The following is a 25,446-nucleotide window of genomic DNA, read 5'->3' as shown; positions in this document are numbered from 1 at the left end:
AGTTTACTGCTAATATCTCAATAAGTTCATGTGAATGAATTTGGGTAGATAAAGTCTTAAACCTATTCACCAACCATTTGGCTTGAATTTATAGATGTCATAATTTGGGAGGGATTCGTGACATCACAGTAAGCCATGTTCTATATTATTTAGTACTGACAAGGAATAATGATGATGCTATCGGATTTTGGGAAAAATCAGTAGGATTGGTGAGTAGAGGCACTACACGAGCCTAGAAAAGGGAAAGGGAAAGAGAATAGGTTTCTGTAACCCAGGATGCCATTTGGTTGAAACAATACTTAGTTTCAACCTTCTTCTCACTTTCCCAGCTAAGTACTCACTCTCCTAGTCTCCCTTGCAGTTAAAGGTAGCACAGTTTGGAAAGCTTAATTGGAAGTCTCTGAGATTTCTAATAAAGGTTTTTCCTTTTCTGATGAAAGTAGAAAGATATTGCTTACATTCTGATGTCCCCCCGACTTGAATTCAGACACAATGCATGGAGCTGCAGCAGCCATTCTGTGACCACCGGAAAAAAAAGCCAAGGGAATCTTAGCAAATTGAGTTCAGCAGCAACATATCTTCAGATTTCTTACCATATGAAAAAAAATTAAATCTTTGTTTAAGCCACTGCTAAGCTGAATACTTTCCTAATTGATATAAATACTAAGTGTAATATGACATTGACAGTATCGAAGCCAAGATCTTAAAACGTGGCCCCCAGAGATTCAAGCAGACATTGCATTATTTATACATTTGGAGGGTACAGAGGCTGGCTCTGCCCATGGTTTTTGTCCTGTTATTATCTACATTACAAAGAGATTGAATAGATTCTTATAAAAACTGATTCAGACTAGATTGTATGGTTTTGAGTAATCAAGAAAGTAAAAGTTTCTCCCCCTCCTCAAAGAAAAGGGCCTTACATTTTTCAAATGGTTCTCTACATTCCAGATAATAACAATGCCATTCACTTATGTAATTTTATGAAAAAATACTAAAACCATTCTAAAAACATCAGCTCAAAAAACTACCCAAAACATTTGCTCATTTTTTCATGATGGCTCAATAAGAAGATTTTTTTATTCTCCTCCAAAAGGCATAAGGAATCACATCCTTTCCTGACAGCTTAAAACATCCAAGCAAAATGTGAGCTGGAGCCATGGGCTCTGGACCTGGCAGCCAGTTTTATGCTGTGGGACCCTGAGCACACCACAGGGCTGCTCTAGCCCCAGGCATTTCTGCCCTGGGTGCAGAACAATAACCACCATCCCTGCCTGGATGTGAAGTAGGAATGGAGCCAGTTCTCATGTGGGAGGAACGGTTTTGAGAGACAGGAGAAAGGGGGGTAGTCATGGAGGAGTTCTGCTTACTAATCTGTGACAATCCTCTCCAAGCCCAGAGAAGGTGGGAGGTAGGGGAGGACTGATGCTCTTCCCCCTCAAAGGCCAGCCTCCCAGACTCTCCATTCATCCAGCTTCTTCACCCTCCTGGCCTCTCCACTTTCCCCCCCTGCCCATTTACTCAGATTCTCCACCTTTCCAGACACTCCACCCTCAAAGACTCTCCACCCACCCAGACTAGTCATACATTGCTAAAGATAAACAAAAAAGAAACTTCCTGGGACTCTCCCCCTTCTAAAGACAGGAGTAGGTGGTTGGAAAGGAACAAGACGCAATCATAACTTTGACAAGACTCACAAGAACCCTCATGAAGATTCCCTGCCCTCTCACAAGCCTCTCTTTTCCCAGCCTTATCTGCTTGCCCTCATCCTTACCAGGGCATTCAGCTTGGACTTTGCATGCTCAGTTTTTAAAAAACATTTCTTTCTCCCCCTTTCTCATCATCCCTCTTTTATCTCATCAGAACTTCTTTCTTCAATAAACTGATTCCAAGTATTAGCAAAAAAATCATTCTGAGTGAAACAGTTCTGAGTTCCATCCCTCAAATGTCTCTTCTCATAACCCCCCTAACGCATGTTACGGGGGTTAATGTTAGTGTAAAATAAACTCCTACTCCCTATCCCCTCTGGACAGAGTCTAAAGGATTCTTGGAGTTCCTTATTAAAGAAGCCAAAACTCTTTTGCTGGGCTAGAGCCAGGATTCACCCAGGCCTCTGAATCAGACCCAAGATATCCCCACAGCACTCAGAATTCCATTCACATACAGATATTGAACGAAAGTGTTCACACAAGAAGCATTACTCACAAGTCATAATTTAATAAAAAATGAAAGGGAATATTGTGAGTGCTCAAATGCAGGTTTCTCATCTTTCACCTATTATTATAGACTCTAACCCTTGGCAACACAGAACAATCCATGCAGATAGAAGATATTCTTTTTTTTTTTTTTTTCTTGTTCCTTATTTTTTTTATTTTTTTTTTTTATTATACTTTAGGGTTTTAGGGTACATGTGCACAATGTGCAGGTTTGTTACATATGTATCCATGTGCCACAGACACTTCTCAAAAGAAGACATTTATGCAGCCAAAAAACACATGAAGAAATGCTCCTCATCACTGGCCATCAGAGAAATGCAAATCAAAACCACAGTGAGATACCATCTCACACCAGTTAGAATGGCCATCATTAAAAAATCAGGAAACAACAGGTGCTGGAGAGGATGTGGAGAAATAGGAACACTTTTACACTGTTGGTGGGACTGTAAACTAGTTCAACCATTGTGGAAGTCAGTGTGGCGATTCCTCAGGGATCTCGAACTAGAAATACCATTTGACCCAGCCATCCCATTACTGAGTATATACCCAAAGGACTATAAATCATGCTGCTATGAAGATATTCTTTTGGCTAATACATTTATTCCCTTTCCAATGTATTTAGTCCCTTTGTGGGATTTTTGGTCTAGGTTAAGATTAAAATGCAAAGAGTATTCAAGAACACAGAAACTATGAGCCTAAAATAAAACTTAGAATAATGTAATGAATGCAACTCTATCAGGCCACTCAGTCTTTTCTATCGATTATTCCATTCATTAATCAGGTTAAGCTAGCTTATGCTGAGGAAACAAGTAACTGGATATTCTCAGTGGGTTAAAACCATAATATTTTAATGTTTGTTTCCTACTCATGTCCCATGTCCATCACAGGTTAACAAGGGGACCCCGTGTATTGTAATCTCTCAGGGAACCAGCTGATGGAAGCCCCATGTCAACACAGGCTTCCATTATACTGAAGTCAGGAGAGCAAGAGCTAGAGAGATACAGAGTAATGAACTTTGCCCTGGCTCTCATAAGCTTCTGCCCAGAAATAACACATATGACTTCCACTCACTATTCATTGGCCAAAGTAATTTCATGGTCATGTCTGATATCAGTGGAGCAGAGAAACGTAATCCTCCTGCTGGGAAAGGCAGGGAATCTGGGTGCTCAGTAATGTCTAATGCAACTCCTAAAGCTCTGAGACAGGCATTATCCTCTTTGATTTAGAGAAAAGAAAAGTGAGGCTCTGAGAAGATAAGTTCACACAATAGTTAATAATCCAAAAATTTTAACCCAGATATGGGTTAAAATTATAACCCAGATGAGATGCATGTTCTTTCCACCATATCAGAACTTCCCAGAGGTTGTTCCACAGAACTCTAATTATGAGAGTTCTTAAGCAGTTGTCAGGGGGATGTAGAATAAAGAACTTGGGAAGCACCACATATTATACACCATTATATACTTAGATGATGCATTCACCTATTTAACTCTGTGAGAAGTCTTACAGTAAAGAAACTTGTTTATGGTGGCTCACACCTGTAATCCCAGCACTTTGGGAGGTCAAGGTGGGTGGATCATTTGAGGTCAGGAGTTTGAGACCAGCCTAGCCAACATGATAAAACCCCATCTCTACTAAAATATAAAAATTAGCCAGGCATGGTGGCAGGTGCCTGTAGTCCCAGCTACTCAGGAGGCTGAGGCAGGAGAATTGCTTGAACCCGGGAGGCAGAGGTTGCAGTGAGCCGAGACCACACCACTGCACTCCAGCCTGGGTAACGGAGTGAGACTCCGTTTCCAAAAAAGAAAAAGAAATAAAGAAAAGAAACTTGTTTAATTCTTTAACATGCATTTTCCAAATCTATTTGACCACAGAGCATTACAATATTACCTCTAATAATGACCACTGGCACACACTTCAGAAAACACTCTGCTACATTATGTGCTTTCCCAAAAGAACCTACCAGATAACCGAACAGAACTAGCTCTTTCAGCAGATGAGGCCCAGAGAGGTAAAGTGACCTTCCCAAGGTTACATAGCTGGTAGATGGTAGAGTCAGGACAAGAACTGCAGTCTCTAAATATTCAAGTTGGAGCTTCTGCCCAGCTGTTGAGAGGATCGTGAAAAAATGAGAGTGTTTTATAAACTGGAAAGCACTATTCAAATTTAAGATAGCATTAATTCTCTAGGCGAAGCATTACTGAAATATACAGAATACATGGAAGGACATGTGGTGCTTCAAGATAGGAAGATTAAATTTCGTGAAGATGTCAATTCTTCCCAAATTAGCATATAATGTTTGAAACAATTTTAATCAAAACTCCAATGTGATTGTTTTAAATTGATTAAATACTTTGAACTTTTTATTTAAAAAATAGGTGAGAAAAGCTCAGAAATTTGAACACAAACAACTATGGGGAAGAAAGATGTTTCCCTATTAGTTATTAATAAATGTATATCCACAGTAAGCAAAACATTACAGAACTAGCAAAATAATTGACAGATAGATCAATAATAACAAATAGTTTGCCCTGAAAATAAAGTCCTGGTACATACATGAACTTAATGTTACAAAGAAACTACCACAATTAGTAAAAAAGGAACTAATATTTTGGCAACAAAAGTAGTGGGTAATGGTTCTTATATAAAGTTGTAAGGTAAATCTCAGCTAAATGGTGGAACTAAATTTTTACAAAATAGCTAGAAAAATTATATAATGATGACACTAATTTTAGGATAAGCAAGCATTATTCAAGCCTAAAAACAAAAATTTAAAGGGAAACAACAAACTAAGAAAATTATTTGCAATAAAAATAAATATATAATATTATAGCTAATAGTATATATATTAATTATATAAAAATATAACATAGTTAAAGTCCTTAATATATAAAGAGCCCTTGAGGGAAAATAAATAATATTTCTAATGGAAAAATGGGCATGGGAAATAAAAACAATTTTAGATTAAATACAGAATTAAAAGAATGTGTGAAAAAATATTGTTTATTAGTGGTCTGAACAATACAAACTCAATAATTCATCATAATATGAGATATATCAAATAAAGATGAAAGGAAAATAATATATAAAGCACAGAACAGTTGTGTAAAACTGTTTGTGGGAGAGTAAATCAGAACAACTTAACCCAATTTTTATGGAGAGCAATTTGGTAATATACAGCAAACTTAAATAATGTATTCAGACTTTGCTTGGTAATTCTATTTGCAGGATTATACCATAAGTATACTAAAGAAACATGCAAAAACAGAAACAAAGGCTGCATTAAGTTGTTTTATTAAAAAGTAAGTTTCTAACAATGGAATAATAAAATTGTGATATAACCATAGAATGGAATATTAAGAAATACTATGCAAATATAATAATGATTTCTCTTTGTGCAGTTTTAAAAGTTTTTAAAAGCACAGTAAATATAATATATTTCAAGTTTTATATATACTCATAAAATATAGAACAAACAAATACCAAGATGGAAAAGTAAGAAATTCTCTCTGAAAGTTACTTTGCAGATGATTTTTATTTTATCTTTGTGTAAAACCTTACTGTATTTTCTAGAGTGAGCACATATTACATTTATTATTCTAAACAACAAAATAACCATGTAAGATACGCCATGCCACCTCTCAAATAAATTGTGTGCATTGTATTTCCATGAGAGTAAATAGGAAGAATCTATTTACTCTGAAGAAGCCCAGAAATGAACCCAAGCAAGCGAGGCTTGCATGACCCAGAGAGCACATTAAGAGATCCAGAAATGCAGGTAAGGGAACAAGACAGCCAATGAAAACAAAGGCAGACGACTGGCTGTATGAATTGAGTGCACACCAACTCATTAGCCTTTTACATTTTGCTACCCAGCCATCCAACTAAGCTGCACAGAAAACAAAGCTTGCGAGATAGCAATTCCAGATTCTGCAGCAGGAATCCTTCTGCTGAGCCTCTCTCATGCCCCCTCCCCTACTGTTCTCATCTCCCAGGATGTTCAACTCCATTCCCTGGTCCTTACATCTGCTTCTGCCCAGCCATGTGTTCGCTCCTCATGGTTTCTTTTAGCTACTTGATTTTGAGCCTCCCGGATGAATTTTAAATATCAGGTCCAAGCCAAAGTGAGCCCCCAGGAGAAAGTTTGTCAGGCACTTTCCCTTTTTATTAGCACCTCCAGAACAGAAAACAAATTCCTGAAGGTTTATTATTTTAATTACGTGGATCATCAGGAATAGTACATTCTGGGTATTTTTATTACATAGTAATTACTTTGGTTCCTACGACATTGTAGAGATTTGGACTTAATTTACTCAAATGTTTTCCATATTTCAAGAGTCTAGAGCTTAAATACCAATTTAAATGTTAATCTCAGGTCTTCTTATATAGCTGGCATTTCATTCGTTTATTCAGCAAATATTAATTACTACATAGACTTGAAGCCCAGTGGGTTTCCAAATGATTTCTAACATCTGTGGTTTGCTATATTATGGGAATTCAGATGCAATCCCAGAATTTAATTGTTTCAAAGCTTTCAATACATGCTATTAATGGTTAATTTGGAAGTCCTCTTGCAATCCAAGAACAAATTGCAAGAAGAGATTCACATTAAAATGATTGCAGAACATTGGCATTTCTGTGTCTGGTGAAATTCAAGGATTCACTAGTAACCAGAAAACTGAATTCGAAAGTAACGCAAATGCAGTCCCAGATGCCAAGCTCTGATCGAAATGAGAATGTTTAGGATGTGGGAGATTAACATTATTAATAAAGCATGACCTACAGCCCACGGTACCGATGTCTTTCCGGTCAGAGTAGAAATGACTAATGCAGTTATTCAACATGTCCTGGAGACTAAACTAAGAAATCAATGTCAGGCAGTAATCCAGAGTCTACTGAATCGCTTTCCTGTACAGTCCCAGTCTGAAGGTGCTAGTATTACATTCCGTCACTTGTAATGATGGTGTTGAGAGGTAAGGCAAAGGCAATTCAGGCGAAGACAACTGAGGAAGATTGCAGATGGACAAGAATCTCTCCTCCTGACAGCACATTCTTATAACTCAGGACAATGACACAAGCCCTAGACCTTGTCCCATTATTGAAATAATTGGCTTTCGGACCGAGCTCCAGCTTCTCATTGTAAACCTTTCTCTGTTGTTACTACTTCAAAAGTCCCTGAATGGCCACTATCTGTCCTCACTAACCTGCAGTTCTCACTCTCTGCCTTCACTTACGCATTGCCAGGCACCCTACTTCTTAGCTTGGCTACTTCTACTCATTGTTTCAGACTCAGCTCGCATAACAGTCTCTCTAGGCTATACCTGTTGACCAACCATGACCAGTCCCTCCCCAGGTTCTATTACATGTTCCTTATCTGGGTTTCTACAACATCTTTATCATAGAAGTTCACATTGGAAATTCTGGTTGACATACCTGCCTCCACCATCAGACTAGAAGCTCCTTGTCTTAGCCTCCCTTATATCCCCAAAGTATGTTGAACTTTGATACTAGATTCTCAGAAATGTTTACGGAATCTGATTGTACAGATTACAAACCAGTATAATCATGTCTCCAGCTCCATGATTTTCAGGAGAGTTTCCCACCTCTGCCTTAGTGTCATTTCTACACCAACATGTAAGCCAAGGCTCTCTCCTCAGGGTAAATGCCTTTCCCTATGCTATACTACATGGGAGTTCACAGATTGACTGTCAGTTCACAACTACTTGGAACAATCGTGGTCCACAGCCCCACTCTCCAATTCAACAGGCCTAGGCTTCAACTGCACCTCCCATCCCATCCACATTCTCTGTTCTTCATGAAAGAAGGCCCTTGTCAGCTTGTCTTGCCAGTCTCCAGACAGGTCTAGAGGCATTGCAGAGGGTGCAATCTCTCTCCATCCCTGTTCTAGACCCTTGTTAAAGTGATATGAAAAGCCTTACAAAGATATTAAAACTTGAGCTAGCAACCAAATTTATATATAGCTTTATACAGGTTTCTTTTTTGTGAATATTTAAAAAATCTTGTCATACATATTTTCATAATTGAGTGTTATAACTGATGACAGTCCTGGGTAATCCGGGATAGAATCCCCATAGTTCATGATAAAACATTTAGAAAATGTAATTGCCAACAGGAGGTCGTGATGACAATAATTCAACTGTATTTGCAAGCAAGCCTCCCAGTTGGGTTACTCAGGGGTTGATGGCAGGGAAGTAGAGGAGAGACAGATTTTAAAAAGGGGCATCATCAGGAGATGGCTGTTGGGGAGAAAAATGGCAGGCCCTCCTGAACTAGCCCAATCCTACCTTCGGGCCTCCTTGTTGACCTTGACTGGTTATTGACCACCTGGCATTGCTTCTGTAGCAGCAGGTAGGGTGAGATGTGGGAAGAAGTTTGGATGACCTCCTGAACGACAGATTACCAACTGTCCAGCTACTGCCCAGGGGTCACCACATCCTCACATTGTGTCTCATTCTTCAAGTCTAATTAAGCAGCTTCAGCAACACAGAACTTTGCTATCTGCTCCTACCTGTTTCACTTAAAATCAGGTGCCCATGTATGTCTCTGTGTTACACTGTGACTGATCCCTAATAAAATTAGAGATTTTCAGTCTTTGCCCTTGATATTGCCAACTCACCTAAGCAAATTAATGAGGCTTTGAGTAGGCCTCAGAGCCTGGTGCTGTGAATGATGGAAGCCACAGAAGTCTCAGTGACAGGGCAGTAGAATTTCATTGTCTTCTCACTGAGAAGTGACACCAAATCATTGAAACCTTTTTTTCTTATACTTTATTTCCTATATTGGAAAATAGCAGATATTTGCTCCTTCCTGTGTTAGAGATATTCATCTTCAACATCACATACATAACAACCTTCCTAAAACAAACCCTGAAAACATGAGGGGCACGGAAAGCTTTGTGACTCCCAGGACAGTTGATGTGGCTGCATCTGGTGTGACATTTATCACTACTGTTGTGTGGAGGCCACATGTTGTCATAGAGTCCCTCCATTCCTCCAATGCATGGACCTTATGCTCAGTCCTAGGGGAGACAGTCATGAATCCAACCCAGCCCCGGAAACCCAGCTTCAGGCAAGTTTTGGCTCAGAAAGAAAATGAAGATTTGTCTCCCCCTTGAAAATTGAAAGTAAATGAGGCAACTTTCACTATCTTCAAGCCAAAATTGGGGCAGAAAACTACTAGAGTAAGCAGGGCATGGTCTTTCCAGTTAAGCAAAGCTACATTCAAATCCCAGCTGCATCACCTAATGAGCCAGTAACCCAGGTAAGTAACTTCTCTGAGCTTCATTTCCTTACCTATAAGATTGAGGACAGTGATAACTTGTTGGTCAGGTTGCGATGGTTAAGAGAGCAATATGTAAGCCTTCTTAAATGATGCTTGGCACATGGCAATCAATCAAAAATATTTATGTGCACCTACTACATACATTACAAACTCAGCCATGTACTGGATTAATGTGATTCACTCAAATTATTTCATTCCCTTTCACCCTGTAATTGTTAAAGATACTTAGGCTTTTTGTCTTCCAGTTTTCAGCACCTAACTGAAAAAGGAGATCATTATTCCTTGGATCTGGATAAATCCAGACTAGCCTGACAGATCCAGAATCAACTAGAGTAACTAATTAATGTCTTGTATTTCCTGAGATAATTCCCATTTCAAATGACCTTTTCTGTGATTCTTGTAAGTAGCCTTGCACTTGTCATCAACCATGTTTCCATCTGACAGAGATTTATTAAGCACCTTCTATGTGCCAGACAGATGCCAGGGGTGGAGTTGTGACCCAGACTTAGTGCCTGCCAGCATGGGCATCCTTTTGGCTCTGGAAGCATGGCTTATGGAGCTACATGCCAGCTATCAGCCCTGTGGCAGCATCACCATCATCAAAGGAACCCTGCAATTCATCTTTCTAAATCCCAATTTGCAATTCTCCAAGTCTGCAGAAAACTGATGTCACTGTGTAGCTTGACTAACTTGAGGTTAAAAGCCAATCAGTCATGTGCCAGCAACCATGTAATTGAGCTGAGAACAGGCCAATCTTTAGTTATTGAAACATTTTAAATACATTTCTTATTTCCACTCAGTATTGGACCATCTGGCTGGAATTTTGCCTCACATCACCACTAGGGGGCATTTTATGCCCAACTATATTCTGCAATAGTTTGGGGATGGTGTTGGGACACCATCAGCACAGTGTGGTGGGGGGTGGGTAGGGAGAATGCTTCTTAGGCTTAGTGAAATTCCAATAGACTGGTACCGAAAATAGGGTGAACAGGGTGAATTCAAGCATCACTCTGAAAAGGTAGTGTGTTAGTTATCACCCCTCATATGTACATATGTAGTCCGCAAACCTAAGGGAGGAGATAAACCAATTTTTATTGCATATCTACTATGTAACAGGCACTGAGCTAAAAATCTCTGTCTTCATCATCTTATCTACCTATCACAACTATCCTGAGATAGGTTTTGTCTTCATCCTTATTTTACAAATAAGAGGTCAGAGAGGTTATCACTTACAACCTATCACACATCCAACAAGTAGCAAAGACTGAGTCCAGGTCAGGTTGCTTTCAAAGCCTATCAACTTTTCTTCCACGAGGCTCACCTAGTTGTGATATTCTCACTCCTCTGAAATTGTTTCCTCAATCCCCATTACCATGACTCTCCAGATTATCTGAGATTTGTGTGTGTCTCTGTGTGCCTGTGGGTGGTGAGGGGGACATGCACGCATAATATGGCTGCGAATAAAGGAGCAAGCAGCTGAGTGTTTTCATACTTAATGACCCTTGTACTAGTCAGTGAAACAGGATTTAAATTTGACTGAGTACAACGTATACACTCTACCTGTTTTATTCTCTTGTAGCACCAACACCTTACACTGTGTCTGGCATAGAGTAGGAAATTAATAGATGTTAGATGAATTCATAAACAGATAAATCAACATGGCTCTTAGGAAGACCCCGAAAGCATTTGCCCGGGGAGGCTTCCTACGTCTGCAAGTGTTCTGAAGCCTATGAAATAAGGTGAGATTATCTTCCAATAGAAAACTCCAAAAGATGTGGAGGTGGGGAGGATTTGATTTATAGGATTTGCTCAGCCTGCCCTAGAGACATCAGCCAATGAAAGGAAAATAGACCCCAACCTGTTTACAGAGCTCCTTGGACTTACCATCCCAAAGCATAGTCCAGAACAAACGCCCAGTCCAAGCGATCACTGACTCACCAGCCCCGGGGAATGATTTCCAATTCACTGATGTATCAAACCAGCATGATTTGATATGCAGTGCTTGTCACTCTAAACTTCCAACAATGCAGATCTGAGCCCCGGGACTACTTTGAAAAGACTGGATCCCTTGGTTCGGATTGTACTCTACAAAGATGAAGAAAGCAGCCATTTTCTGCCCACTGGGGACCAGAAGGCTCTTCCATTAGACAGAAACTTCATTTCTGGAAATGTGAACTTTGCTGCCAGAGTCATAAATGCCGACTCTCTATGTGAAAAGCAGACCATTTACTCACTTCAGCATTGATTTTCTGGAAACATGGCCTGCCTGTACTCACACGAGGAAAGGAGAACATGAAAGACAGATATAGTCTGAAAATGTAATGTTGACTTCCAATGCAAAACTACCCTGAGTTCACTTACTTTATTCTCTTCCTCTTTCCAATTCTCATCCAAAAGGCTATCAGAATGTAATTTCAGTTGAAAAGCCTTCCATATCAGAAGTAGAAAATAGAGAAGGTCGATGACTTCCCCATTCCCTTCCACCTGCTGGAAAACTGCAGGAGTGTCCACAAGGTGTAGAGTAGGTAAGACGTTCTGAGGGAGGGGCCGACAGACTCCTCCGCTCTCTGACAGGAAGTGAAGGCCTTCCTGGGGGTTCAGCAGAGAATAGACCAGCCCTAGGGGATTCCACTACTCAGAGTCCATCCACTGAGGCTGGGGCCACCTCCAGTGAGCAAATTTCTGTGGGAGATTCAATGAATGCTGCAGACCTCCCAGAAGAGGATTGTGGCCAGTGCCTTCTCCCAGCTAAAGGAGTGTGGACAGCTGGCTAAGTAAAACTTGGGCGAGGCCATGGATGGTGCCAGTGAAGACAGAGCCTCAGTAAGGAAAACAGTCCTGCATCTACTATCTTCCTCCCATTCCACCCTTGCCTCCTTCTTTGGCTGCTCCCAGACATTGTTCTCACCTCTCCCACCATGGAGACCTGGATTTCTGATCTGGCAAAGAAACATCACAAGTGCTTTAACTTTTCTCTTCCTTCTTCATCCAAGAATGAAAGTTCAACAGAGACCAATACAGTACTGCACAAGTGTAGAAATAAACCATCCCCCAGCACCAACCAGGCTGAGAAAAAATGCTGGATATGATACAAGGCTTTGCAATTATTTCTTTTTTTTTTTTTTTTTTTTGACAGAATCTCACTCTGTCTCCAGGCTGGAGTGCAGTGGCACCATCTCAGCTCACTGCAGCCTCTGCCTTCCGGGTTCAAGCGATTCTCCTGGCTCAGCCTCCCAACTAGCTGGGACTACAGGCACGCACCACCATGACCAGCTAATTGCAATTTTTAAAGAAGAAATTGCTTTAAGGCATCAACATGCTTCTCTTTATGAAACAGATTCCCTAAAAGAAACAGGAGTAAATCTTGGAAAATCTCTTATTTGTATTCTCAGCAGAGCTTGAAAGGACATTGCATTAAGAAAAGGGACATAGTGGCCGGGCGCGGTGGCTCACGCCTGTAATCTCAGCACTTTGGGAGGCCAAGGCGGGTAGATCATGAGGTCAGGAGATAGAGACCATCTTGGCTAACACAGTGAAACCCTGTCTCTACTAAAAACACAAAAAATTAGCTGGGCATGGTGGTGGGTGCCTGTAGTCCCAGCTACTCGGCAGGCTGAGGCAGGAGAATGGCGTGAACCTCGGAGGCAGAGCTTGCAGTGAGCCGAGATCGCACCACTGCACTCCAGCCTGGGTGACAGAACTAGACTCTGTCTCAAAAAAAAAAAAAAAAAAAAAAGAAAAGAAAAAAGAAAAAAAAAGAAATTTTTATAAACTTCACTGTAAACAATGGAAAGCAGAATATGATCTCCTAAAAAGAAAAGTATGTTATACTAGAATATGCTAATAATCTAAATTTTAAAATCACAGATTATTTTAACAGAACCTGGGGTTGGGGAAATAAAATAGTTTTAAAGCCTCTTAATTAATTTTATTTCTCAGTGTGAGGTCAAATTTGAATGATTTTTAATGGTTACTTAAAAATTAAGCATTCAATGTCTTAAATTTTTTAAAAGTTAACATGCGATAAAAGAGAATAACTGTTTCAAATTACTAGTGAACAAATTAAAATAAAAACACAAATGACAAAGAAAATATTTTTAAAATACAAAAACAAACTTTAAAAACCTTGTAAGATCTTCCATATCAGTTACACAATAAATTACAATGAATCAGTGTCATTATTAAAAATAGACTCTCAGTTTAAGTCAAAAACAAAAATTATATTCTACTTACAGGAGAAATACTTGGTAGCAAATGAAACAACATAGAAATATATAGATAAAGATATACCATTAAAATAGAAATATGATTCAATCAAGTATGGCAAAATTAATATTAGGAAATAGTTCAAGGCAAAAAGAGTTATGTAAGAAAAGAACAGTAAGCCCTCCCTTATCATCTGAGTGTTTTGATAAGTTCTCGGGAACTGTGACTTTAAGCAAAACCACATATAATAAAACCAGTGATTTTTCTTTTTCTTATCGATGGCATAATGTTGAAGGAAATGATATTATTCAGGACCTGCTAGTTCATTTCACTTTAAACTCACGGTTTCCAAGAACCTATTGATGATGATAAGTGAGGACTTACTGTAAGTTATGTAATTGAAGATGAAATATACATAAAATCACAAGCCAAATAAAAATATTTCATTAAAATGTGTAAACAAAAATTATTAGGAATAAAAGGTAAACTTTAAAATTAGTATAGAGATCATTTAAATAATAATATTCAAAAGTTTTATTTATAAGTATATACTGAAATGATGCTACTACTAGTTAGAAATAAACTAATCCTAATACTAAATACAAAATGTTAAAATTGATCACAAATGAGACAAAAAATATCAAAAATTGATCTTATGTAGATAATTCATCAACATTATAAAAATAATTGCAGAAATGTTATGTAAAGAATTTACAAAGCTCACATGATATGACCATAAGAAATAAACCACCAGAGAAAACCTTATTGATTTTACACATAACAAGAATGCCTTCTAGCATATGATAATCTGATCTTTGTTCTGAAACTTCTAACCAATGAAATAAAATGGGAAATATAAATAATCTTTGAGAGTTGGAAAGAAAATTATCATTTGCCATTGATATGATAGTCTCCACTAAAAATACAAAAGAATTAATGAAATGACAATTAAGATTAGTGAAACAATTTATATCTTGGCTGGCTTCAAAGTAAATATATGAAAGTAAGTTATTTTTATATAAACCAACATTACCCAGTTAGAGAAATACAATGGTGTAAATGAAATATGTCATTTAAAATAGAAATTTTAAAATATAAAATACCTAGGAATAAAAAGTGTGAAGAAAACTGTAAAGCTACCCAGAACCACTAAAGAGAGCATCATGGCATAACCTAGTCAAGTTTAAGATTTGTTTCTCCCATGTCCCAGCATTTCCATACCTAGAATATGTACTAGAGAAAAAAAGTACAGTACCCTATAGCATTGTTTCTGATAGCTTCAAACTGGAAACCATCCAATTGTCTATTAAATACATGGGATCAATAAATCGCAGCATAGTCACGCCATGGAGTACTATATAGGAATAAAAATGAAAAACCTGCAGCTTTTTGCAATCACAAGAACGAATCTTGCAATTATAAACCAAAGAGTCAAGACAAAAGAAACACATGGCATAAAACTACTCTATAAAGCTGGAAAACAGGCAGCACTCTTTATGGATGCATATATAAGTGGTAACAGTAAATATTAAATAAGTAGAAATCAGGTTAGAGGTAATTTCTAGAAGAGACAGAATAGAGTTTTACATGGGGCACATGAAGGGCTTTCTGGTGTTGATAAAGGTTTTTTTTTTAAATGATGTTGGTAATAATTACATGGGCTTTTACTCTATGATTACTAAGTAATGTGTATGTATATATATTGTGCACTTTTTATGTTGTATATTTTGTGTCAGGCAGATCGTCTGCATAGTCCTAAACTCTTGATTTCTTCCACTTCTTGACACAATCCTTTGGGACCCTTTCAGCTCTTCATTCTGTAGGCTCAAGTTCTGCCCTGCCTCCATCCCCAGACCAAGTCCCAACCTGAGGGAGAGTTGAGTCTCAATCTTCCCTTTACTAGGATGGGAAATGCCAACATTCTTTTTGGTTACCCATTCCTGGAGGATGGTTCCAGCTGGCAGGGATCATAGAAGATTGATGCGCAGCTGTATTTTCCTGTCATTTTGGGCACTGGGGTGAGGATGGAACTTTGCCCCTTTGACAGTTTTAGCTCTAGTCAACTGCTGTTAACTTTGACCTCAGGACACCCTTCACTCCACATCCATGAACACGTTGCAACATCAAGCAACTACAAGGTAAGCAGAGGCATGCAGGGCCTTGTGGATTCAGTTTCTTCTCCCACGTGGATGAACAGAAGCAGCGGAAGAGATAGCACCTCTTTTCCAGCCGGACAGTGTGCTGAAACACTTCCTCAGCCTCCTAGCCGTGCCAAAGACATGTAGGGTGGCCTTAGCCAGAAAGGTGAGGCCATCCCAGCCTCCAGCATGGGGTTGCGGAAGTAGATATAGGTGACCCACTAGAGCTGTGAACTCCTTCAACTCTAGCGTTGAAGTGCCATATTCAATGAGCACAGTTCTGGAAAGGTCTCCAGGGACCCCACATCACGTCATGAACTAACCCAAACCTCTAAATCCCCTAAATCTTTCAAAGCTGAGAGAGAGAGAGAGAGAATAGTTCATCTTTAGGGATTGATATAGACTGGGCTATGATATTTGGAGCCCACTCACTGGGACCCATGGATAGGGTGATTACATAATTGACTATCCAACCAAAGACACTTTTTGAGAGAGAAAGGGCAATTTAAATAATTATCTTGGGACAGCAGTTGACAACTAGGACTGTCCTAGGCAAAGCAGGTTAAATAATTACCCTAGCCATGGACCATACTTTGAGAAGCACTTTCCAAAGGCCTCTGCCATGTGCAGCTGCTCATAGCCAAGCTCATGCTACACAGGTGGAAAAGCTTCTGGAAAATTGGGGTGCTTCCCTAGAAGACTCAGAATGTTAACAAGGAATAGGGAAGAAAGAGAACTACTGAAGAGCTTGGCACAGGAGGGCTGGCCCAAAACCTGTGTCACAGCACTACCCTGGGCCATTCATACCAAAGCTCATTCCAGAGACCAAAAGTATTTGATGGCCTTCTGTCATACCTTACCTGCCAGGCCACATGCTTGATGGGCTCTTTCCGGAACCTAGACACCCCCAGGGCACCATCATCCTCCCTGATAGAATATTATATTAGAACAATTTGAGGAACATAGACACACTATCCCCAATCCTGTCCCTCAACTGTTTCATCTGTCAGCACCATGGTGTCAGTGAGACCTTCTGATGGAGACTTCCAAGCCACCTGACTGCTTAGGTTAGTCTGCAAGTTGTTCCAGTGTTTTTTAAAAGAGAGGTCCTCCAAATTCAAATCACTTGTTTATGTCCCACTGCTGGCACACCACCTGAATGGGAAGTGTCAGTCTACGACATCAAAGGCCTCTCTTGCTGTAACTGCTACTGACAGTACCGTTGTCCATCTATGTCAAAGGGGAGAATTCTCTTAGAAAAATTCACTCCCTCCACTCAATACAGTCCTTTGCATAACAATTAGTTTTTATTGTTGATGCTTTATTACCCATTTCAAGACTGCTAGAGAAATGAGTTATGCAGGATATGACCCCTCTAGTCATCAAAGAGCCAGAGAAAAAGTGTGTAGCTTGAAGCTGAGCAAAGATGCTGCCTTCCAAGTGGGAAGTGACATATGTATGCTGGACATGATTTATCTGCAGAGCTCTCCAACCCTGTCATCCTCCCGCTCTAGTTGTGCAGCCCCCATCCTCCCCCAACATCACCACAATGCCTATCCTCATTTCCACAATTCTGCAGTTCCAAGGCCCTGACCTCCACCTAGGATCTCAGAAACTGATCTGTAAATCCAGGATGGAGAGCCTAAATGTCAGATTGATAAAGTGTAAGACTCATGAAGATGCTCATAAAAAATTTCTTAGAAGCCAGGTGTGGTGGCTCACACCTATAATCCCAGCACTTTGGGAGGCTGAGGCAGGTGGATTACTAGGTCAGGAGATCAAGACCATCCTGGCTAACATGGTGAAATCCCGTCTCTACTAAAAAATACAAAAAAAAATTAGCTGGGCATGGTGGCGGGTGCCTGTAGTCCCAGCTACTTGGGAGGCTGAGGCAGGAGAATGGCATGAACCTGGGAGGCAGAGCTTGCAGTGAGCTGAGATCATGCCACTGCACTCCAGCCTGGGCGACAGAGCGAGACTCTGTCTCAAAAAAACAAGAAAATTTCTTAGAAGGACTGTTAGATTAATAGCATTCCTGCTTTTTTCTTTTTTACTAATTAATCATTTATCTTAATCTGTTTTATGCTGCTATGACAGAACCAAAGACTGAGTAATTTATAAAGAAAAGTAATTTATTTCTACAGTGCCAGGGTCTGGGAAGGTGCTGGTATCTGGTGAGGGCTTTCTTGCTGCATCATTCCATGACAGAAAGTGAGAGGGTGAGAGAGGGAAAAGGGAAGGGAACTGAACTCATTCCATTATCAGTAACCCACTCCTGCAGTAACTAACCCACTCCCACAATAACAACATTAATCCATTCATGAGGGCAGAGCCTTCATGACCTAGTCACTTCTTAAAGGTTCTACCTTAACTCCATTGCTTTGGGGATTAAATTTCAACATATAAACCTTGGAAGACACATTCAAACCACAGAAACATTCTTCAGTAGAACTTTAATATTACTGTCTTATAAAATTCTGTCAAATGAACAAAAGATAACCCATAATTACAATACCCTAATATGACTGCTTTTAACATTTTACTGTATTTCAGCCTTTTTGCTATGTATATAATTTTAGAGTTGTAATCATACCCAGTATATGATTTTATCATGTTTTGCCACTTACCATTATATTATAGGTACTTTTAATATTGCTATATAGTCTTCATGGTTGTCATTGTTAATAGCTATGCTGTAATAGTTCACTGAATTGAAGTGCTTTATTTACTTAGCTACCCTATTATCTTTAAACAATTTCTAATTTCCTTTTATAATAAATATGGATATCTTTGTGACAGGGGTGTTCTTTTTCACATCTTGACCTATGTTTCACATAGTGTTACAATTACTTGACCAAAGAATACAAACCTTTTGTCTCTTGACGTATATTTCCAAAAGATTTATAAAAGGTGCATTAATTTACTCTGCAGCTGGTGTAAATGACGACTATTTTGTCATCGTTTTCTTGAGAGTAGAGCTTCCAAAGGTAGGGATATGGGGCTAGGAGGAAGAAATCCAGCACCAAAGCCTGGGCCATGCATTCTGTAAAGAACCCCGGTTCTCACTGGTACACTGGTTTTACTTTTCTCTGTTTCTTGCAGACTGAGCAATTGATAACTCTGTGGGTCCTCTTTGTTTTTACCATTGTTGGAAACTCCGTTGTGCTTTTTTCCACATGGAGGAGAAAGAGGAAGTCAAGAATGACCTTCTTTGTGACTCAGCTGGCTATCACAGGTAAGTCACTATGCAAGTGAGAGGAGGAAGCTGTATGTGAAGTCCCTATGGCTTCCTGCTTTTAATGAATTTTATCAAAAAAAAAAAATGTAACATCGGTCAATTTGGGAATAATTTCTGAAAGAATATAAAACCCATGTTTGAATATTTCCTCTGGCATACTTAACACATATGAATGCCTCTAAGATTTCATTAGAAAAGTAACTCACTACACTAATAGAAATACCATTATCAGTACCACCAAATGGTTCTATAGGGTTTCCCTGTTTTTATACACAATAGCCTCCATAGTTCACTAAGGTGATATTACCATATCATCCTGCATTATGAGCTTAAGGAATACATCCAGAAAATGTACCAGCACTATCTCTATTCAATCATTAATGTTAAGTCTTGAGTACTTTGCAGATTAAAGCCTGTGGACATTGCTTTTGAAATGCAAATGATGTGTAACACCACTACTGGGGGTAGTATAATGAAGTAATATAATCTCAAGGATCAGGATGCTTAAGTGTAGACTTTGGAAATGACCATTCAGTAGAAGAGTGAGCACAGCACACCTAGTAGAGGAATGATGAAATATTCTCAAAGAAGAAAATGATCTGTGAAAGTAAGAGCCCCATAGACATGAGTAGAGCTCCTGTTCAAAAGGAAAAGAAAACACAACCAGGGAAAGAGTCCTGTTCTACAGGCCAGAAAGAAAGTGAGAAAATGAGATTCACAGAAGGTCCAGCATAAGCCACGCTTGGAGTCCTAAGCTCTGGGAGCAAGATGGCTGTTACATTAGCTTAATTTGGATCAGACTATAGAAAAAAAATGCAAAAAGAAAAATTTAAATATTAAATGCTTACAAGGAGTGATGGTAAATGACTTTCAGAAAGGGCTGTTTGGTACTTTTCAACCTGTACTGTTATCTCAGCTGTAGTAATGGTAGTGGAGCTCTTTGGAATTTAGTCTTGAGCCATAATATTTCAAAAATATATGACACTGTAACTTACAAGAGAACCTTAGCCATACATTGTTGGTAACCTGAAATTCCCCTTTTTCTTTCTAACAAAGTATAACAAGCCCACCTGCTTGAGCTGGGCTGCAGTGGCCAGGGTAAACATCTAAGGCACCAGTGAAAAATACAGAGAAGGTAAAAAGAGCAAGGGTTCTGAAGATGGAACCTGGGATGGGGGAAAGTTTCTTCAATCTTTCCTACCAACAGGAACTCCAATTTTTCACTCTTATAATTGTAGAAGTAGAGGTAATTAGGATCATCCAGCAAATGCTTAGAGGCAAATATCCCTGGATGAGGATAGCACAACTTATTTTCATTATATTTCTTTGATTACAGTGTGGTAATGCATGTTGTATGGAACTATGTATTCTTTTAGAATGAAAGGATTTAGAGGTGGCAAGAATATCAGCTTGAAATTTAAAGTTTTTTCATAAACAATAAACAAATGATAATTGAAAATTCACTACATATTATCAAAGAGAAAAGTTGTATGCTCTATTCTAATTCATAGTCGTATTAATCTGGCTTAATTTCATATACATCTTCTAGACAGTGTTTTTGTTAATTGTTTCTAGAAAAACTCTAAGGGTCAGGTCAGAAGCATTTTAAATGAAGAATTCCTGAAGTGAAAAACATTGCCAAAGGTCTAGGATTGAAGCTCAACCTTCTGAGACTGAATTTATATGTTATTGAAATTTCCTTCATCCACATTTCACCATGATCACAGATCCTTTGGTAAAGGAGGTGAGAATACATACCTGAGTCTTGAGTATGCATATGAAAGTTACCCAGGCATCCAATGAGGGGCCCTGTGCTTTGAGACATATATAAAAATGTGGTTTGAGTCCCCCATCGTATGTCAATGTCCTCCTTAAGATTTCTTCAAATTCTTAAGGAATTTATATTTTTACTTCTCTCTTTTGCTTCTTGTAAAAATATAAATTCTTAAAAATTTATTCTTTTTTTACAAGAATTTACAAGAATTCTTTAAAATTCTTGTAAAAAATTTAAAAAGAATTTACAAGAATTCTTTAAAATTCTTGTAAAAAAAATTCTTAAGGAATTTATATTTTTACTTTTCTCTTTTGCTTCTTGCTTCCTCCTTCCACTAAAATCTTGCTCTCTCTCACCAGTATCTCATCTTTCTGAGCTCCTCTTTTTTTGTGATTGTTTCATGCTGTCCCTAACAAGGCACTCAAGGCACCCTTGTTTCCTTTATTTTCTTTAAAATCATCCACAAAAGTATGACTGTCTATGTTTAAAGGACTTTTCTGAATATTTCAGGTAATATAAGGATATTGTGTCATAGAAAAGTGAATATCTTAAGAGCAAATATTTCATTTTCTCAGAACATTCAGCTGCCATCAGAAATGTTTCATTTTGATCATGCCACTGCACTCCAGCCTGGGTGACAGAGTGAGACTCTGTCTCAAAAAAAAAAAAAAAAAGAAAAAAAGAAAGAAATGTCTCAGTTTTACCTTGCTTCAGCCTCACTATCCTACTCTATCTTCTAAATGTCTAGTATCTTGTGCCAAAAAATTTTAATACTTTCCTGTTTTTTGTTTTGCTTTGTTCTTACCACTACCAAACCATGATCTCAGAGACCCCACAATTTCCAAAAAACAAGTATCGGGCTTTTTTTTTTTTTTAACAAAGGAGGTTGCTCCCTAAAAAAGAACCCTGGAACTAGTTACAATGATAAGCAGACAAAGAAAAATACACATTCATATTCATAGTTACATATGTCATGGCTAAAAATAAATTATTCTGAATTGTATAAAACCATAATATATACAGTGATAACTCAATAGTATATCGTATTAGTCTGTTCTCACACTGCTATGAAGAAATTCCCGAGACTGGGTAATTTATAAAGGAGAGAAGTTTAGTTGACTCAGAGTTCTGCATTGCTAGGGAGACCTGAGGGAAGTATTAATACAATCATGGCAGAAGGCAAAGGAGAAGCAGGTACCTTCTTCACAAGGCAGCAAGGTGGAGTGAGTGCAAGCAGGGGGACTGTCAGATGCTTACAAAACATCAGATCTTGTTAGACTCACTCATTATCACAACAACAGCATAGGGAAACCACCATCACGATCCAATTACCTCCACCTGGTCCTGCCCTTGACACATGGAGGTTATTACAATTCGAGGTGAGTTTTGCGTGGAGACAGAGTCAAACCATATCATATATTATGTACTGTGGTTGCAAAAATTTCAAACTGGTTTTAGGCCAATACTCCTACTACAATAATTAGAAAAGCTGGACAAAATTTAAACATTTGTTAGAAGGTATCACATAGCTGCCAAAGACAACTAAGATTTGAGGGGCCAAGATTTCACAGAGCAGAAAATTGTATGAGATAAATACATTATTTGACACCACTATCCCCTTAAAGTATTAGCTGATTTAAAAGCAGAAACTGGAAGACTGAAAACCTGAGTAGAGCTTTGGGCAGTTTCATTGGACTGATGGGGCAAAAATTAATCTGCCAAAGCATAGTGGCTTTGATAAATATTCCAGGGTTTCTATTGGTACTGCTGAAAAGATACAACCTACAACTAAGAGTGAACTAAAAATGGATCAGCCCTCATCAAAAAATGAAATACAACCCCAAACCTGAATGAAATCAGATGATCTACCTCTGCATGCACACAAACCATCTGCCAGTGCAAAAATAAATCTTCTTTGGAGGACGAAGGCATTATCCCATCATCAAATTAACTATAATTTTCCATGCACAATGTTCAGCACTTGATTAAAAAATAACCAGGAATGCAAAAATACAAGAATTGATGAAAAACATGGAGAAAAATAGATAACGAAGAGTTGCACAAGAGATCCATCTATTGGCATTATCAAGATACAGAATTTACAACGGTTGCTCATCTGTTTAGAAACTACAAAATAAGATTAAAGGTTGAATGTCCTATCTCCAGGCTTTTGATGCACCTGCCCCCTTAACATTGGAGCTTGAGCACACAAAGAACTCCCTTTCCACACAAAGAACTTGGTGTAGTGGCAGTTCCTCCACTCCACGCCTGGATGTAATTCCAGCCATTTAACACACCTGCCCCAGTGGACTAGGAGTTTGAGCCACCTCTTCCTCCCATGCAAATACCTTGTTGTGGCTGCAGTTTCTCTGCTCTTTCCCCAGACATATCACCCAACTCGAGGTGCACCTGCTCCTCCAGATCAGGACCTTGAGCTACTCCTACGTTCCCCAGGAAAACTTTGTGGCAGCAGTGGTTTCTCTCCATCTTGCTGGGGCATATTTCCAGGCATTTGGAACACCTGATTGTCTAAATTAGAAGCATGACCTGCCCCTCCCTGCAGAGATCTTGGTAGAGCAAAGCTCTCTTCACTTGATGCCCAGACATATTTCCAGGCATTTGAAGAACCAACTCTTCTAGATTAGGAATTTAAGCTTCCCCCACTTCCTGTGCAGAGAACTTGGGACAGTGGAGGTTTCCAGACTCTATGCCTAGGCACATCTCCAGGCACTTGGCAGCTGCCCACCAGACCCTGCCTCAGAGCTAATGCTTCTGCCTGCCATTGGGAGAACTGTAGGAGAGCTTGCTTAGTCTATCCCACCCATCTTGGCCCCTACTCCAGAACTAAGCAGGGAGTTCAGACCACTGTGCATTCCACAGATCAGCCCATTGCCCAAGTCAACAGAACTTCTCCCAGTAAACAAGAATCAAGCATATATCCATTTGAGTCAGCTGCAGCTGAACTTTATCCATAAGCATCACCTACTGGCCTGGAGGTTGAACTGCACAATACAATAAGAAATCTGGGGCCAGGCACAGTGGCTCACGCCTGTAATCCCAGCACTTTGGGAGGCCAAGGCGGGCAGATCACGAGGTCAGGAGATGGAGACCATCCTGGCTAATACGGTGAAACCCCGTTTCTACTAAAAATACAAAAAATTAGCTGGGTGTGGTGGCGGACGCCTGTAGTCCCAGCTACTCGGGAGGCTGAGGCAGGAGAATGGCATGACCCCAGCAGGTGGAGCTTGCAGTGAGCCAAGATTGTGCCACTGCACTCCAGCCTGGGCGACAGAGCCAGACTCTGTCAAAAAAAAAAAAAAAAAGAAGGAAAGAAAGAAAGAAAGAAACAAAGAAAGAAAGAAAGAAAGAAAGAAAAGAAAAGAAAGAAAGAAAGAAATCTGGGCAGGGCATGGTGGTTTATGCCTGTAGTCCCAGCACTTTGGGAGGCTAAGGCCGGCAGATCACTTGAGCTTAGGAATTCATAACCAACCTGGGCAACATAGTGAGACCCTCGTCTCTGCAAAAAAATTTTTAAATTAGCCAGGCATGGTGGTGCACACCTGTAGTCCCAGTTGCCAGGGAGGCTGAGGTGGGAGAATTATTGGTGCCCAGAAGGTCAAGGCAGCAGTGAGCCAAGATCATGCCACTGCACTGCCATCTGGGTAACAAAGTGGGACCCTGTCTCGAAAAAACAAAATAAAAGGAAAAGAAAACAAATCTGATGACATAAGTGCACAGCACTGGAAGATGTAATAAGCCTCCCGAGACCTCTGCCATCCCAGCCTTATAGGAGGCAGTGAGCCTGCTCACATACCCAGTACACGGCTACTACAACCGCACTTGGGAAAGCCACCATACAAAGACTACCCATTACCAAGAAATGCTTATACAGACTCATTGCCACTGAAAGCACCCAGAACCAAATCCAAAGGACTTTACACAACATAAACTATAGACATCTCCTCAGAAGAGGAAGAAAGTCGCATCCCAATAAAAGCAAATTAAAAAAAAATAATAATAAAGAGAGATAGCTTATGTGGATGAGAAGGAACCAGAGAAATAACTCTGAAAGTATGAACAAAATAGAGTGCTACAACACCCCCAAAGGATCACACTAACTCTCCAGTAATGGATTCTAACCAAGATGAAATATTTGAAGTATCAGGTAAAGAGCTCAAAATATTGATTTTTAAAAAGCTCAATGAGATCCAAGAGAAAATTGAAAACCAACACAAAGAAAACAATTCAGGACATGCAAGAAGAGATAGATACCACTAAAATAAAAGAACTGGACATTTAAAAATTATTGAAGGAATAACAAAATAAAAGTGAAAGCTTCAACAATAGGCTAGACCAAGTGGAAGAAAGACTTTCAGAACTAGAAGACATCTTTTGAATTAAACCAATAAGAAAAAAATACAGAAAAATGAATTTTAAGAAATGCCCAATGCCTTTGAGAAATATGGGATTATGTAAAGCATCCAAACCTACAATGTATAGGTATTTCAAAGGGTGAAGAAGAAAAAGTATGGAAAACCTATTTGCGGAAATAATTCAGAAAAGCTTCTTTGGTCT

The 25,446-nt window shown here is 39.2% G+C and overlaps 1 protein-coding gene across 5 annotated transcripts in view; it reads left to right on the top strand.

Annotated features, from left to right (window-relative positions):
• Nucleotides 1–25,446, top strand: part of NPSR1 (neuropeptide S receptor 1) — a 212,282-nt gene that overhangs the window by 7,943 nt on the left and 178,893 nt on the right. For all 5 annotated transcript variants that reach the window (XM_055293450.1, XM_063609678.1, XM_055293451.1 and 2 more), the window contains exon 2: nt 18,962–19,094. In XM_055293450.1, coding sequence (XP_055149425.1) covers nt 18,962–19,094 — 133 coding nt within the window. The remainder of the gene's footprint in view (nt 1–18,961; nt 19,095–25,446) is intronic.

The sequence above is a fragment of the Symphalangus syndactylus genome, chromosome 9, assembly GCF_028878055.3.
Source record: "Symphalangus syndactylus isolate Jambi chromosome 9, NHGRI_mSymSyn1-v2.1_pri, whole genome shotgun sequence".
Lineage (NCBI taxonomy): Eukaryota > Metazoa > Chordata > Mammalia > Primates > Hylobatidae > Symphalangus > Symphalangus syndactylus.
The sequence above is the reverse complement of the archived record's forward strand: the minus strand, read 5'-3'. Positions and strand labels throughout refer to the sequence as shown.